General features: G+C 42.8%; 1 protein-coding gene across 1 annotated transcript; it reads right to left on the bottom strand.

Annotated features, from left to right (window-relative positions):
- Nucleotides 1–4,478: 4,478 nt before the first annotated feature.
- On the bottom strand, nt 4,479–7,031 carry LOC112897409 (endo-1,3;1,4-beta-D-glucanase-like). The gene is made up of 7 exons (XM_025965700.1): nt 6,749–7,031; nt 6,630–6,651; nt 5,567–5,684; nt 5,327–5,414; nt 5,103–5,192; nt 4,912–5,012; nt 4,479–4,836 (listed from the first exon to the last, which is right to left on the bottom strand). Exons 1-7 carry the CDS (start codon nt 6,969–6,971, stop codon nt 4,696–4,698), a joined length of 783 nt encoding a protein of 260 aa, XP_025821485.1. The 5' UTR covers nt 6,972–7,031; the 3' UTR covers nt 4,479–4,695.
- Nucleotides 7,032–16,089: the final 9,058 nt, after the last annotated feature.

Raw genomic sequence — 16,089 nt, 5'->3', positions numbered from 1 at the left:
GTAGAGATGGGAAGCCAAATTTTCTTAATTGGTTCCGGGATTATGTAAGAATTTATAATTTTCTGTGATATTTTCTTACTATGTTTCAAATATCTAATTGAGTCATATAATTCACAGTGCGACAGAATGCCCCACATACACAAGGATTTATGTCAGATGTCGCTTGGTATAGTAACTGTTAGAAGCTATGGTCGGTATGATATCAATGGGTTTCGGTTTCATTTGACAAAATTTGAATCTACTCATCCTTTAGTAGCCACAACAAATAGTGGAGTTGTTTGTACGACAAGGATGATCGAGAAAGGAGGATTAATTATTATGGAATTGTTAAGGACATACTCATTTACGACTTCACGGGACCGAACAATCTTCAAGTAGTGTTCTTCCAATGTGATTGGTTTGATCCCTATCACGGCACTCGAGAAAATCAATTCGGTATGGTAGAAGTACGACATGAGAACAGAACACGTGCGTGCAACGAATTTGTGCTCGCTCACCAAGTCGATCACGTGTATTATATGTCATACCCATGCAGGGATCTGAAAGACTGGTGGGTAGTGTACAAGGTCAATCCTCGTGAACGGATACACATCGCCGACGATCAGGTGTATTATCAAAGTAATTTGCAAGAAGGGTTTGAAGAAATTTATCAAGAAGATGAACTCCCGAGCTCTTTCAACATAGATACAGAGTTGTTGTCAGATGCATTAGTGGGAGATCAAAATGATGTAGTAGTTCCTCCAAAAAGAAAATGAGTGCCAAGGAAGAAAAAAGTTACTTGGCATCCTTCGAAGCGTACAAAACAACTTGGTCCTAATTTTGAATATGATTGATAAGTAAATACCTTATGTTTCCTTTATTTTATATGTACTATTAATTATACTTGTATTGATGTACTAACTTCTTTTTTTAACAGGATGTCAAAAAGGCTAAAAAACCTAGCAAAGAGTTTCGTGAAAAGCACTAAGCTATCAAAGAGACAAGATGACGATCTGTTTGCGGGCACTTCTGTGAGAGCTTCAAGGCGTAGACAATTGCTGTAACACTTAACTCCAGAGATGTAGGGGCAGATTGCGTTCCAGAGAGATGAGGTATATATGTAATGTTCATATGTTTATACTAATTTTGAGATTCAATATAATTACTGAAATATTTTATGTATTTTGTAGGGTGAAGAGGAGACGGACGAGGAGACAAGTAGCAAGGAGTCAGACGAGGCGGGCCGGGAGAATGACTTAGGTGGTTGGGATAGATGGTCTGAAGGATCTGCAGGTGGAGGGTCGGCAGGTCAAGGGTCAAGAGTTGGAGGGTCAAGAGCTGGAGAGACTAGTGCTGGTGATGCGGGGACAGTAGCTGGTGATGAAGGGGCAGGAGCTGGAGAGGCTGGGGCTGGGGCTGGAGGGTTAGAAGCTGGAGGATCTGGAGGGCAGGGTCGGACACATAGGCGGCGATCGAAGATTGGTTGGATTCAGCCGCCTAAACCTCCACGAGAAGAAGAAAAGTGCGTGATCACACCGAATGGAGATGGGTTAGTATGTTTTTTCTATGTTTTGGTACATAATCCTTATTCCAAATTGATTCTAATTATTTTATATACTTGTAGGTCTTGGTTTGAGCCTAATTTCCCAGGTGTTGGACATTTAAGACAGGTGAACAAAATTTTAGGTAACATATGCCGTATGCTTTGGCCTGGAATGGTAGAACTTCTATCTGGTGAAAGGATCCCTGCTACATCTTGGAATCATTATAGATATGGTGTCAATGTAACGTTCGGCAATACCCAAAAGGCAGTTTGGTCTGAGTTTTGGGTATGATTCTCTTATGTACTGATTTAATTTTCTACATACGATGGCTACTGATTGTGTAAATTTTTTGCAGAAATATTACAAGTTGCCTGAGGAGGGAGCTTATGATGATCATGCCAGACGTGTGTTCCACCATAGCGCACACATTGTGGTTAGAGATATGATTTCTTATGCCAGAATTCAGGTTGTTGCTTCTTATCTGGAACGGACTCAAGGGAGAAGATTGGAGAAGAAACGGGATGCTGGAAAATATTACTTGACTAAGGAGCAATACCGCGAGGTAAACTGTTAATAGTGCAATTAGTATGATTCAGTTTGTTACCTTGAAACGAAATATTATTGTGCAGGAAATGATTCATGGATGGCCATACGTGAGGAGGCTTATCATGCCTTATGTCACTATTGGACCACAGATGAGTTCAAAAGCATTTCCTAGAGAAATAGAGGAAATCGTGGAACTGAGTCCTATCACACCTACGGAGGTGATGGGCACTTTCGATTGGCCAAACGCATTGTAAGTGAACTCTTTGAAATGAATTCTATTAATTTCATTTATCAATGCATGCTTCTTTAATTTTTTATTGTATATATAGGAAGTTCGCACAGGTGTAGCGCCGAGTGATATTCAGGTCTACCTCGAAGGTCATAGAGGACGTGATCCTACAAATCCGGATCAGTTATGCTCTTAGGCGGCTACAGAGCGTCTGGTATATCTAAATTTACAAAATTAGAACTATCAAGTTGTCATGAAACAATCTTATGTAATTGTGTGATTTTGTTCTTTGAAGGCGGCATATGGTGACCAAATGATTGCTCGACATGGAGAGGGTTATGACTGGAGAAACACGCCTATTGATCCTGAGGCCGTTTACAGTAGTGGTGGTGGAAAACCTCATGGCCGGTTAGATTTCTTTAAATTTCAATCTAATTTTATAATTTAAGCAAAAATACATATTTTGAATTTGCTATATTTGGTCAATATTTGTAGGTATCCATTATTCGACAAAGTCATTGACTCGAGTCAGGTGCCGTCATGTCAAAGAGCGGGATTGTCGCGGTCAGCAAGTCGTAGCACAAGTAGTGGCGACGACAGCCCGGAGGTTGTAAGGCTGCGTGAAAAAGTAAGACAACAGGAGCAACAGCAGCAGTGGTTCCAAGATCAACTTGCACAACAGAATGCAATACTGCAGGTAAATCTTAATTGTTACAACTTAGGTTAAGTTACATTCTTACTGACAAATTTGATCTTTCAGCAAATAGCGACCCAACAGAATATACAAGTGCCACCACTAGTACCTCCACCTTTTGCACAGGCCGGTTGGCCATCAGCTTCTCCTCAGGTATGATAGTCAAGAATTCAAATGTTAGTTCATAGTCATTGCAAAATATGGTCACTCTAAATAAATGTTATCCAATTAGTTATCTTTCAAACTAATCTTGTCCATTTATCTTTTATAGCCTTTTCACACCCACCACCTAACTTAGCGGCACCGGAGACTCACACGTTGATCCAACATCGAATTGGGCGGATCAATTCATTGGAAGTGGCGGATCAATTCAACCAGGGGATGGAGGTGGCCAAACTTAAGTGAAACATTATTGTTGTATGAATTTGTTCGATATGATAGTTGTATAAAGTTTGTGAACTTTGATTATGAACCTGTGAAGTTTATGTATGTGGATATATGAATTGTGTACTTGCGTGCAATTTCTGATTGTGAATTATAATTGTGGATGAAATTTGATTATATATAATATTTGTCGTTGGTTTTGGGGTTTCAATTGGGGCTGGTAGCCTGGGAAACTTAACTTCCGACGGTTATTGGGCGGCCGTCGGAAGTTTGGGCTTAACTTTCGACGACCAGGGAAACCGTCGGAAGTTAAGAGACGGCCGTCAGTCGACGTCTGCGCGGCTAACTTCCAACGGTTGTACTTGGCCGTCGGAAGTTAATATACTTCTGACGGTTTTGGTGTCAAGCCGTCGGAAGTTGAAAATTTCCAACGAATTTGGCCCGACGACGAAACTTCCGACGGCTTAGCGCTAAACCGTCGGAAGTTGTGGTTTAGCCGTAACTTCCGACGGTTTTGCCGTCGGAAATTCGATGTTTTCGTGTAGTGTTACTTTCCCTTTATTTAAATTGATGTATGGTAAAACAAGGCCTTTCCTGTTGATCCTGTAGTGTGAGCAGCACTGTCAACTGCATCCATATTATATGTGCGTCATAATTTGCCACACTTACATGTCCAGGTCGAATGGTGTAGCAATTGGCGGAGGAAAGGCTATGGCCAGCTAGGCCACGGCCCTAGTCGTCACGCTGTAATGTACTGTAGCACGAAGGTCCAATCTAGCCTGCATAGTCGGCCCATGGAGTGGCCTTAGGCGTTGGGCTGGCCCAGCTACGCCTCTGGATATAGCGAAGGCCAGCGGCTTGGGGTGGCATGCCTAGGAAACATGCTGATGATGCGAGATGTACCTGCCGGATTATGGCTACAGCTTCATTGTCGTCGTGGCGTTTTTTTAACTACTGGAAAACATGTCTTTCAGGACTCCTAGCTAGTGTGTCCATTCCATTCTTTGTCCAAATAAAATTAACATTGGTCCTCCGTTCATCTCGCGAGTAAATTTTTAAAAATATTATCAATGCTTCCTTAGTTTATTTATTGATTTATATATGAAAAATGCTTCCATTAAGCAAATAGATTCCAGATAATAAATTACCATGGTCTCTAGGTAAAAAAAAAGACCAATAGTACATCATGGATTCACACCAATAAAACATATCCAATATTCATCCAATGGCATGTCTGCAAGTTTACAATGCGATTGCCAAGAAATATTATTCTTTTTAAATCAACCTGAACAACCTTGGACAGGAATGTTCCGTAGTCTTCACTTCAAGTATTTGTTGAACCAGTCAAGCATGTAAACAAGAGCTTCTTCTGCAGTTCTAACGGCAAAAGGGTCGGTTGTATTATATCTGCAAGCAAATCCATGTGCAACTCCCGGAAAAATCTTGGCGAAGTAAGGAATCTGCAAGAAACAATGTCGTAGAAATCCTTAATGTAATTGGTATCCGGTGTTGATGATGTCACTATATGAACTCACCGCTGTCCTTTGACGCAAGACATCCACAAACTGGTACACTAGTTTTGGTGGCGTCGATGTGTCATTCTGAGCTCCAAGGATCTCAATTGGGCATTTGACCTCTGAGTTTTTAACGAGCTTAGTTTAGCAAATTAAAGGATTTCAATAGCACAAGACTAGTTTCACAGAAAAAAAAAAGAGGAAGGGAAAACCTTTCATATCATCAGCAGTCACTGTTGAAGGATGAGAAAGGCAAACTACATCTATATCGTCAGTTTTTGCCATCTCGGCACCAAATTTTCCTGTTAAAAAGCAGCAATACTGTAATAACTTGTATGTGTTCTATGAGTTGCCTGAAAAAAAATTGAAAACTAAACTTCAATGGGGCTAAGCTTGCCGATTAATAGTATTTGATATCTTGATGTACTTCACTCACCACCCCAGCAATAACCTCCAACAGCAATGGACTTTCTTTCCTTTCTTAAAGCAGCAAAGAGTGGCTTCGCGTCTTCGGCAGCTTTTACCTGTCAGATTGATCGGGCAATTTGTTTTCAGCTCATGATGCAATGTGCCATAAGACAATATTGTTAACCATTAATTCTCATTATTCTGGTGATCATAAGATGAAAATTGAAAGGGACATGGAAATTAGTTTTGACAAGTAAATGGAACACACCGGGGAGTGAGACTTGATCCACTCTGAAATGTTTTTACTTGTGTCGTAAAAATCTCCATTGAAGAAATCTGGGACCAAGACGAAGTATCCAGCCTCACCAACTTTATCTGCTATCTTTCTGCATTATTAAACATCATCTGGTACTAATTAGCTTCGAACTAAATCATGGAGTGGAATAGTTACGGATAATATTGTTTCTTACATTGGAAAACAAAATGCAGTTAGTTTATCCCATATAGAAACAGAAGGCATTTTCTTTCCCAAAACATGGTTAGTTTACTTGAAAATAGAATCATGTTAAGCACCGTGGAAATGTTAAGTTAGAAGCACAAATTGGATGTTCTAAATCAAACTTTCTTCCATTTTGGTGAGAAATTCATTTGTCAATAAACTGATGAAAGTACTAAAGATTTAAGCTCAAATTTGCTCAAATGAAATTTGACTAATTTATTGGTCAGTTCCACTGTTTATTTGAAGTTGGGACCCACCAATAAAATTCCCTCACCTTTTGATTTTTATAGAAAGTAAGCTGCACTGCTGGATGGTACAGAGTACAGACTCTTTGCACATCAGAACCATGACGACGTCTCTAAAACTCTCTGTATAACATTTATAAATTAAGTGGTGAAACTGCATTTATAATGTCTCTACTTTACGAAGTCTACGACCGCCCGTTCTATAAACAAGTTACCAAGCAAGATCAAATGCATGTTGGGGCTGGGTTGTTTGCTCGAGGTCCCTTAAAAACGGAGACGCTCCTGTTGACCAAGAACAGAGCCCTCTTCTTTCTTTCCTTTTTCTTTTTCGAGGTCTACAACAAAGAATTTTTGAGCCGCTGTATTTTGCCTGGGTGTGGTCTTCTTATGAAGTTCCTCACCTATTGCCCAACTTAATCCCTCAAATTATTCAAGTGTACTACTATTTTAGCAAGAATTTTCTGATGGTTTTGATGCAGAAAATTAAAGCAAAGCGAAGGATATAATAGTAAAAGGAACATGAACATGAAGGAACTTCAAAGGTTCAAACCCAGGAAACGAAGTGAAGATGATATGTGTCAGTGTACCTGAGTATTGGCGCCTCGAACCCTGTAGAAATCCGTCAAAAAGAAACAGGAGATACGTTTGCTGTCAAAAGGAAAACCCAAAGTCTACGAATGTAACGTGATGTGATCGATGCACGAACCGAAGACGTCGGAGGCGAGGACGACGGCGCGGCGGGACTTGGCCGGGCCCGTGACGTAGGCTCTGAACCCCCCTGGTAGATCGCTGAAGACCTCGCCGGCCTCGCCGCCGGTCAGAGACAGGTCCGGCGGGTTGCTGAGGCACTGCGAGTGCTGGGCTTGAGCGACCGCCGCCGCAGCAGCAAGCACGACGGCGAGGCAGAGGAAGACGTGCGCGGTGCCCATGGCGCGGAGACCGGAAGCCCAGCAACCGCTTGCTTGTCGCTGCTGTGTGCCGGGTTGTTTCCAAGACGCGATCATATGCCGGCTTATACAAGAGCTGTGGGATTAGAAGAGCACGTGAGCTGAAGTAAACGGGGGCTGAAATGAGATCAAAGGAACGGTGATCGAGCTGGAGGTTGACTTCCAATTGATGATCGGACGGCGAGGAAACCGTGGTTGACATTGGCTTTCGTTGTGATGGTCTTTCTATTTTTCCAACGAGCACGGTGGTTGCCACTGAACAGTCATGAAATGTGCTGCGGCTGTGTTTTAACTATTGCAACAAAGAAGTATCAGGATGAGGTGATGGTATGGGATGTAGCGTCTTCATCGACATCATCGTCCGTACCTCTTCGTCGTCTGCTTACCACCGCTTCCTCAACAAGTACGACTACTCGGTGCTTCGATTGATTACTTTATGAAGCTCGATCGACTACTTCAACAACTCATACGACTAATTCCGACTACTTCGAAAACCCGTATGACTACTTCCAACTACTTCAACAACTCGTAAGACTACTTCCAACTACTTCAACAACTCGTACAACTATTTCTTGTGTGACCACGACAATATGCTAGGTCACCTATTTTGGGCCAAGTCGGCCTTTTATCGTGTCGAGCCTTAAGCCCAAGTTGAGGATGCCCCCACCTGGTTGCTCTCAACCCTAGGACGTTCCCTTCTTCGGTATAAAATCAGTAGCAGCCGCTACATTAGAGTTTGGGTTTTGTTTAGTTCTAATTTTCCATTAAGAAACAGATCTCTTGCATTATAACTGTGATGTCGAGTCCTTTTGCTGTAAATCGGAGCCCCGTTCTTGTTTTACACCACTGTGGCAATTTGTCCTTTTGTGATCAGAGTTTGAACCCCATCTTGTCCTTTGCTTCGTATATATCTGCAATTTCAGATTGCGAGTTTACCCTTTCTTGCTTGTGTTCTTTGATTCGCTTGCAGGGAAAGCTTTCTTGGCGAGGTCAATCAAGTTGTGCTTGGTTGATAACCAACGGAGCAGCGGTGTAACAGTTGCAGGGGTTCGAATCGTGACTGATTAGAAACCCGGATCGCCAACGTCGTGACTCCACAAATCGAATTTGCCATACCTATCGGAAGATCGGGCCAGTGCTACATCAAGTGGAATTAGCATTCAGGTTAACCATGAGGTATACCTTCATTTTTCTCTTCAGATTCATCTTATTTTCATTACCTACAGTCCACAAAAAGCTAAAAAAAATTTACACTTTCCGCTGTCCTATCACCTGTTTTAGCTTTTGCAATTTCATTTCAGTTTCACTTTTATTGAGTTTGTGTCCATGGTCGAGTCGTTGTTGCTGGCTTAGTGTGTTCATGGTCGTAGTTCAATCGCCCATCGCTGTTTTTTGTTTCCGCCGCTATCCCATCCACCTTTGCTCAAATAACAAGTCAAGCCCTCACGTTACTTGAGTTGCCCCCGCTAGTCACCTTACGTGAACTCTCGCTGCGCAAGCCCTAGATAGGTTGCAAGCCACCGTGTATTTTTCGCCTTGCATCGCAACTCTACTTATTTCATCTGGCGATACCTATTGCTGCATACACCAGGGACGCTTTGCCCTAGCTTGTTTTGCCTTATTTTTGCCCTCTAAAAATCCTGATTTGGAGACCCTTCCTTATAACAGGCATAACTTTTCGCTCGTAACATGGATTGGGGCAAATTTTTTTCTAAAATTGTATGAAATTTAATTTTGCATCCAACCGTGACCTAGGGAACCCAGTCAGAGAGAAAATAGAAGCCCAAAATTTGCTTTCTAATTTTGAGATCTCAAGCTCCAAAGTTGCCGCACACTTTTCAAAGGACGTGCCTGATTTTCTGTAGATCACATCTTAAATCTATTCAGGCTAAAACTTTTTGTGCTTCCAGCCCATGTGTTCCATGTTCAGAGAAAAGTATAAAAAATAGTTGAAAAAATAATGAAATTGCAAAAAAACAACGACGGGAGGAAAAAGTCAAGGAAATAGACAAAAACAATTGCATGAGTTGCTGGTTGCTTGTTCTTTGAGTTCCATCCATCGTTCTTTGTTCCAACTTGTTGTGCTATGCTAGGGACATATCTTAGCCAGCAACGGTGACTAGTACTTTGGATACTTTTTGAACTTTACGAATCTGCTTTCGATAATTGTTGATTCCCTGCTATCATATGGTGCCTATTATTTTTGTTGTACAGGTTCGTCTTGCAACTATTACACTCAAGCTTGGCAACAGATTGTACCAACCTATTGGTTTTGGTAAGAACACTTGCAAGATGGTGGTAAGCCGCTTGAGCTATTGCCCTCCGCTTTCACCACCACCCGATAGCTGTTAATTGATAGGGATAATACCTTACTGTATAATACCTTGCTGTCCCCTTCGAACTTCAACAAGTGTGTGTCCAAGGATGAGCTGCTTCTTGATGACCAGCGCACCTACATTCACGAGAAGTTTGAGGAGATGATGCAAACTGTTAACAAGCTGGTCACCTGGATTGAACATGTTGAACAACAGCCTCCTCCACGTTGGCCCCGACATCAACCACTGGAGGGTGAGGATGAAGAGGACGATGATGCCGACTTTGATGTTGATCGTCTTCGGCGTAATCATCATGTTATGGGAGGTAATCATAATCGTGGTAATAATGATCCTTTTGCTAAAACAAAGTTTACTATGATTCCTTTTGCTGGTACTGTTGATCCTGAGGCTTATTTAGATTAGAAACTTGGTGTTGAACAAAATTTTAATTTCTCATTTAGTTCCTACTGAGCACAGAGTTAGACTTGCTACTAGTGAGTTTACTAGTTTTGCTCTATTTTGGTGGAATGACCTTTGCACTGCTTCTAACAATGCCAATGCTATACCTCTGACTTGGAATGCTTTAAAACAACATATGAAATCTCACTTTGTGCCTCCTTATTATCAACGTGATTTGCGTTTAAAGTTGTAAACTTTAAATCAGAGTGATAAAGGGGTAGAGGAATATTATCAGGAGCTAATCATTGGTTTAACACGTTGTAATATATATGAGGATGATCAGGATACTTGTGCTTGATTTTTTTGTGGTTTGCATCATGATATACAGGATATCCTTGATTATAAAGAATGGATCAGGTTCAGCCAATTGTATCATCTTGCCCTTAAGGCTGAAAGAGAAATACAGCGACGACGACAACAGCAGAATTTCAGGTCCAACACTGGAAGATCCTTTGAGCAACGTTCCGACTTCGACAAGCCTAAGACACCTATTGCTAAGCCACTAGCGACACCGCCTACTGCTACTGCTACTACACCTACTTCCGAGTTGAGTAATGTGTCTTCTATGCAGCCCCAACACTAGAAGAAAGTTGTTTTTACTAGTGCTTCATCGAGCCGCTCCACAAACATCGTGTGCCACCGCTGTAAGGGCATGGGAGATGTCATGAAGGACTGCCCGAGTCGCCATGCATTCATTGCTACCAATGATGGAGGGTATGTAAGTGCTAGTGATGTTGAAGATGATTTGGCTCTTGTTGCTAACCATGTTGCAGATTCTGAGAGTGAAGAAGAGGCCATTGATCCTACGACTATTGCTGCAGGCTACAAATCTATTCTTGTGCAGCTTGAGCACGAGCCGGAGAAGTTACAACGCCATAATTTGTTCAACATGTTCCTCATTGTCAAGGATTGTCGTGTTCGTACAATAATTGCTAGTGGGAGCTGCAACAACTTGGTTCGTTCGGATTTGGTCAAGAAGCTTGGCTTGACCACACGTGCTCATCCCAAACCTTGTCACCTCGAATAGTTTAACAATAGTAGTAAGGCAAAGGTAACTCGATCAGCAAGAATACACTTTTTCATTGGTTCATATCATGATTATGCTGATTTTGATGTCGTACCTATGCAAGCATGTTCACTTTTATTAGGACGTCCATAGGAATATGACACTGATGCTTTACACTATGGTAGAACTGATTCATATATTTTGATGCATAAGGGCCAGAAAATTGTTTCACTTCCTTTAACACCTACTAAAATTGTAAAACATGACAAAGAGCTTGCTGAAATTTCTAATAATGATCATGCTTTCAACTCATCTGGTATTACATCCAAGGATAGTACGATGACGGGAGGTGCTTTGCTTGCTAAAACATCTCTGAATGCTGAAAATTTTGTTGATGGTTCACATGATCCTACTCCTATGACTAGCAAATTGAGTGCTGCTGTCACTAACCTTTTGCAGGAGTTTGATGGTGGGATGGAGTCAAGGACGACTCCAATTCAAGAAGGAGAGGATGACAAGGACATCACCATGATGGATACACCCGAGATTTGATCTTCTATGAGTTACAAGTCATCACCAACTTGGTTTTCACGTCCAAGATTTGGTACTGTTCACCATTAGTCCCTGCGCACCAACTCCGTCCGTTGACATCATCGCGCGTACCTCTTCGTCGCCTGCTTATGACTACTTCCTCAACAAGTACGACTAATCAGTGCCTCGACCGATTACTTTATGAAGCTCGATCGACTACTTCAACAACTCATACAATTACTTCAATAGCTCGTATGACTACTTCTTATGGCTTGTACGACTACTTCTTGTGTGACCACGACAAGGTGCTGCGTCACCTATTTTGGGCCAGGTCTGCCTTGTATCATGTTGGGTCTTAAGTCCAGGTTGAGGATGCCCCCACCTGGTCGCCCTCAACCCTAGGATGTTCCCGCCTTCGGTATAATCTCAGTAGCAGCCGCCACATTAGGGTTTGGATTTGGTTTAGTTCTAGTTTTCCATCGAGAAATAGACCTCTTTCATTGTAACTTTGATGTCAAGTCCTTTTGCTGTGAATCAGGGCTCCCGTTCTTGTTCTACACCACTATGGCGATTAGTCCTTTTGTGATCCGAGCTTGAACCCCATCATGTCCTTTGCTTCATATACATCTGTAATTTTAAAATTGCGAGTTTACCCTTTCTTGCTTGTGTTCTTTGATTCGCTTGTAGGGAAAGCCTTCTTGGTGAGGTCAATCATGTTGTGCTTGGTTGATAACCAACAGAGCAGTGGTATAATAGTTGCAGGGGTTCGAATCGTAACTAATTAGAAACCGGATCGCCAACGTCGTGACTCTACCAATCGAATTTACCATACCTATCGGAAGATCGGGCCCGTGCTACATCATATAATGTGTACAAAACTACATATATATGTTTTGTATTTGAGCTAGGTTTTGAAGCTCTTAGATAATTGGCCCTAGGCGTGGAAATCTGCTAGCTCCGCCACTGCTACCAGCCCTCATGGTGAGAAGGGTGTAGCTTTAGGAAGTAGCTATCACACCCGATTTTGGAAGCAAAACCGAATGCATCTCATATATGCGTCATGATCAAGTTACACACATATGATAGACATCATAAGTGAATATATCAAAAGGCAATGTTCGAAATGTAAACAAGAGAGTAAATAACATTATTACACTTCGAATAAAATAGACACGAAGGTCCTAAGAATTTCACCGAAATCCTAAATGAGCTCTGCAACAAAAATTCTTCCACATGCGATTGACTAGTGAACGCATGCCTAGAACTTCTTGAAGTCACTGTAGTGTTCCACTTCCATGTTCTCTTCTGAAAAGAAGATAGGCAAGGGTGAGTACTCTTATAGTTGATACTCAACAAGTGGGGGGAAGATGCAAGGCCATCAAGGAAAGGCTGAGGTTTATAGTAGTTAGCATTTTTAGTTGGTCAAATTTTATTAACAAGTACCTACTAGCTAGATGTAAGTTTATACCAACCCACATAAGCAAACACAGATTAAATTATTCTTTCGGTTTAATTATCATATGAGCGTCCAAGCCGCTCGTAACTGTGAGCACGGCTGATATACCAGTTTTTACTCTACAGAGGTTGTACACTTTCACCACAAATCATGTTCCACTTAATCATCCGGGTTTGCAAGGCCCTTAAACACTTCGTTTGGTGAGTGGCGAGGGGTTCACTACGAAGCCTTTACAAAGACATATAGAAAACTAGATAGCCCGCTAGAGTTTTGGTACCGGTGTGAACAATAATCCTCCCAAATGGTCAGCACCTTAGCAGTCACCGACCCCCTCCTTGCCCCTTCAGTAAGACTACCAGTTAACTACACGCCTAATTAATCAGCTAAGGTCACAGCCATGTGATATTGTGGTTCTACAGTTTTCTTGGAAGGTTCTCCATGTTCCATTTAAACAAAGTGATCATGTAAATTACCCAGGTATAACAACAGAATAAATCATGATTATCATTCTTCAAAAGATTATAACAACACTATTCCCAAAGTTAAGCAACTAAGCATTTTTACCCAACAAAAGATTAAACCATGTATTCAAGGCTTGGGTGAAGAGACTAGGTAAATCCTTAGTCGGTATTCCCATCAAGTTTATGCAATTTAGACAAAAAGTAAAGTGTATTATCATGCTATTATTGGGACAAAATAGAGCATGTAGAGGGCAGAAGTTCACTTGCCTTCCTTGTCAAACTGCTGGTTCTCTTCCTCGTACTGCTCCACTTAACCTTTCTCGAACGTCACATCGTCTACATGATCACACAAGCAAAAACATACACAGAATAAGAAATAGTACAACAAACAGTACAAACAGAGAGAGATAAGGTGATAATGTTATAGAGCATGCTGCAAGGATTGCGTGAGCGCCAGAATAACTGAAAACGGAGTTGAAATGAAGAAGATATGGCTAAAATAAGTTTCCAAGGGTTTATTTGCGAGAGATTTGAATCTTCAGGGGCTAAACTTGAAGAAACCGAGGGTTAAAACCTAATAAAACTTAAAATATAGGGCTAGACCAAAAAAAAGAGAGGTTAGGATGGTGGGCGCAAAAACTAGAAAAGATAGGGGCTAAAATAAAAAGAAATGGACTTTTTCGCAAATACTTTTGAACTAGGGTGGACTCAGTGTTCGCCTACATGGCCATGTAGAATGAGTATATGGTGAGTAAACATTACTCGATAGTCATTCGTGCAGTTTAGGGTAAAAATGGTGATTACACAAGCAGCCCGTTTAAATGGTCAAATTCGGTCATACACGGCCTGCACGGTTGACACGAAACGACCGCAACACTGTTTTACAAGGCGAGTTGAGCACTAAAGCAATGCTTAGGTGATGGCGAGTTGAGCGAGCTGTATGTTGAGCCAGCAAGTAGCATGTCAATTGATCATTGATTCAAGTATAACAAATTAAATATTCCTATTGGCATGTGATTACTAATGTTCACCTTTTTAAGCTGTGATTACAGTTTTTTAGACATATATACATATCATTGTAGGTATTTTTTATCAATATAGTAAAAAATGTGTAATCTGTTTAATTCTGTGTACACGCCATGTATGGAGTCAACACGCTACACGGCACCTTACCGACCATTTAGCTTTTACCGTTTAGGCTAACATTGGGTGGACTGCGGCTTGATTTTTGAAAACTCCAGTGGATCTTTTGCAAAAATGCCAGGGCTGACCGGTATTGACTCGATTGACATTAGTTGGACTAGATCAGGACCGTTGGATCCTGATCCGGCGAAGGTAGAGGGTTAGGGAGGGGCTGGCGGCAACGCTCCTCGCCGACGGTGAGCGGGTGCAACGATGCCTCGCCGAATTTGGCCGAAAACGGCGCTCTGGGGATGGTTCGGGCTGGGGATTGGCTTGGGAGCAAGAGGAGGTGACGACATGGTCGATGGAGGGGTCGTGGAAGATGCTGCAGCAGCCAAAGAGGTGCCCTCGGTGACGAGTGGCGGCCGGAACACTCTGGCGAGCAATTACGCCCACGGGAGAGAGAGGGGGAGGTAGAAAAGGGGCCGATGGCGATGCTCAACCCGAGGCGAAGCTCCGGTGGTGGTCGGAGTCAATGAAGATGCGGCGGAGTGGCGGAATGATGTGCGGCCAAGCTTGGTGAAGATGGTGACGGTGCGAGCGTGCGTGGAGAGAGAGAGAGGACGGGGCGAGGGAGTGAGAGTGGAGAGAGCAGGGAGCACATTGAGGCACTATGGCTTTATATAGCCTGAGGGGGGAAAAGGGAAGGATGGTAGGGGAACGGGCGGCGCTCAATGGTGGCTGGGCATGATGGTAATCATGGCGGCGGCGGTTTCCGGCGGAAGGAGAGAAGGCGCAAGTGGGGAGTGAAGGTGGGGGCTCATCACGAGCCATAAAGGAGGAGCGGTGAAGGAGGGAAGGGTGAACGGGCGGCCAATGGCCGGGCGGGGCATGCGACGCGGTGGAAACGGCCGTCGGGAGGTCGGGGATATCCCTGACGGCGGGGCCCGTCTGTCGGGTGGAAGAAGGAGGGAGGGAGGGAGGCGGGGCAGTCCGGGGTTGATGCTGGGCCGAGCGACAGTATTGGGCCGAGCGCAGGAGGGAGAAAAGAGAGAGGGAGGGGAAGAGGGATTGGGCTGGGCCGGAAAGGGGAGAGGGATGGAGAGAAAGAGAAAAAGAGACAAAGAGAGAGAAAGAGAGAGAGAGATGGGCCGGGTTGTTGTTATTTTTCAATGGGGTGCTACAAAACCTACCCCCCTTAAAGAGAATCTCGTCCTCGAGATTCGAAAGGATTGGAGAACAACTGAGGGAACTATGCAATAAGCTCATCTTCTCTTTCCCAAGTAGCTTCATCCTCTTAGTGGTGACTCCACTGCATTTTACAAGTCTTGATGACTTTGCTCCGAATGACTCTCTAGGACATTTCCAATAATTTAACTGGATGCTCTCAATAAGTCAAGTCATCTTGCACATTGATTTCTTCCAGTGGTAACTGCTCTTCAGGCACCCTCGAACACTTTTTCATCTGAGACACGTGAAACACGGCAGGGACATCTGACAATCGTGTTGGTTATTCCAACTGATATGCCACTTCACCCTTCTTTTCCAGGATTTGAAAAGGACCGATATAGCATGGTGTCAACTTTCTTTTCACTTTGAATCTGCGGAGACCCCTGATAGGCAATACTTGAGATACACATAATCTCCAACTTGAAAAGTCAATGACCTCCTTCGTGTGTCGCAATAACTGTGCAGTCCAGAGATTATCCCAAATTATCTGGACTTGCCTTTCACCTTCTTGAAGAATCTC

The sequence above is a fragment of the Panicum hallii genome, chromosome 6, assembly GCF_002211085.1.
Source record: "Panicum hallii strain FIL2 chromosome 6, PHallii_v3.1, whole genome shotgun sequence".
NCBI lineage: Eukaryota > Viridiplantae > Streptophyta > Magnoliopsida > Poales > Poaceae > Panicum > Panicum hallii.
Note: the sequence above shows the minus strand (reverse complement) of the source record. Positions and strands in the feature narration are given on the sequence as shown.

What these genes read in the sequence shown, in the direction of transcription:
- LOC112897409 (XM_025965700.1), bottom strand. Translation starts at nt 6,971, where the DNA reads ATGGGCACCGCGCACGTCTTCCTCTGCCTCGCCGTCGTGCTTGCTGCT. An exon ending in CCTCGCCTCCGACGTCTTCG is followed by an intron (nt 6,652 to 6,748) that starts GTTCGTGCATCG and finishes GGATTTCTACAG; the next exon opens with GGTTCGAGGCGCCAATACTC. An exon ending in GGATCAAGTCTCACTCCCCG is followed by an intron (nt 5,415 to 5,566) that starts GTGTGTTCCATT and finishes TCAATCTGACAG; the next exon opens with GTAAAAGCTGCCGAAGACGC.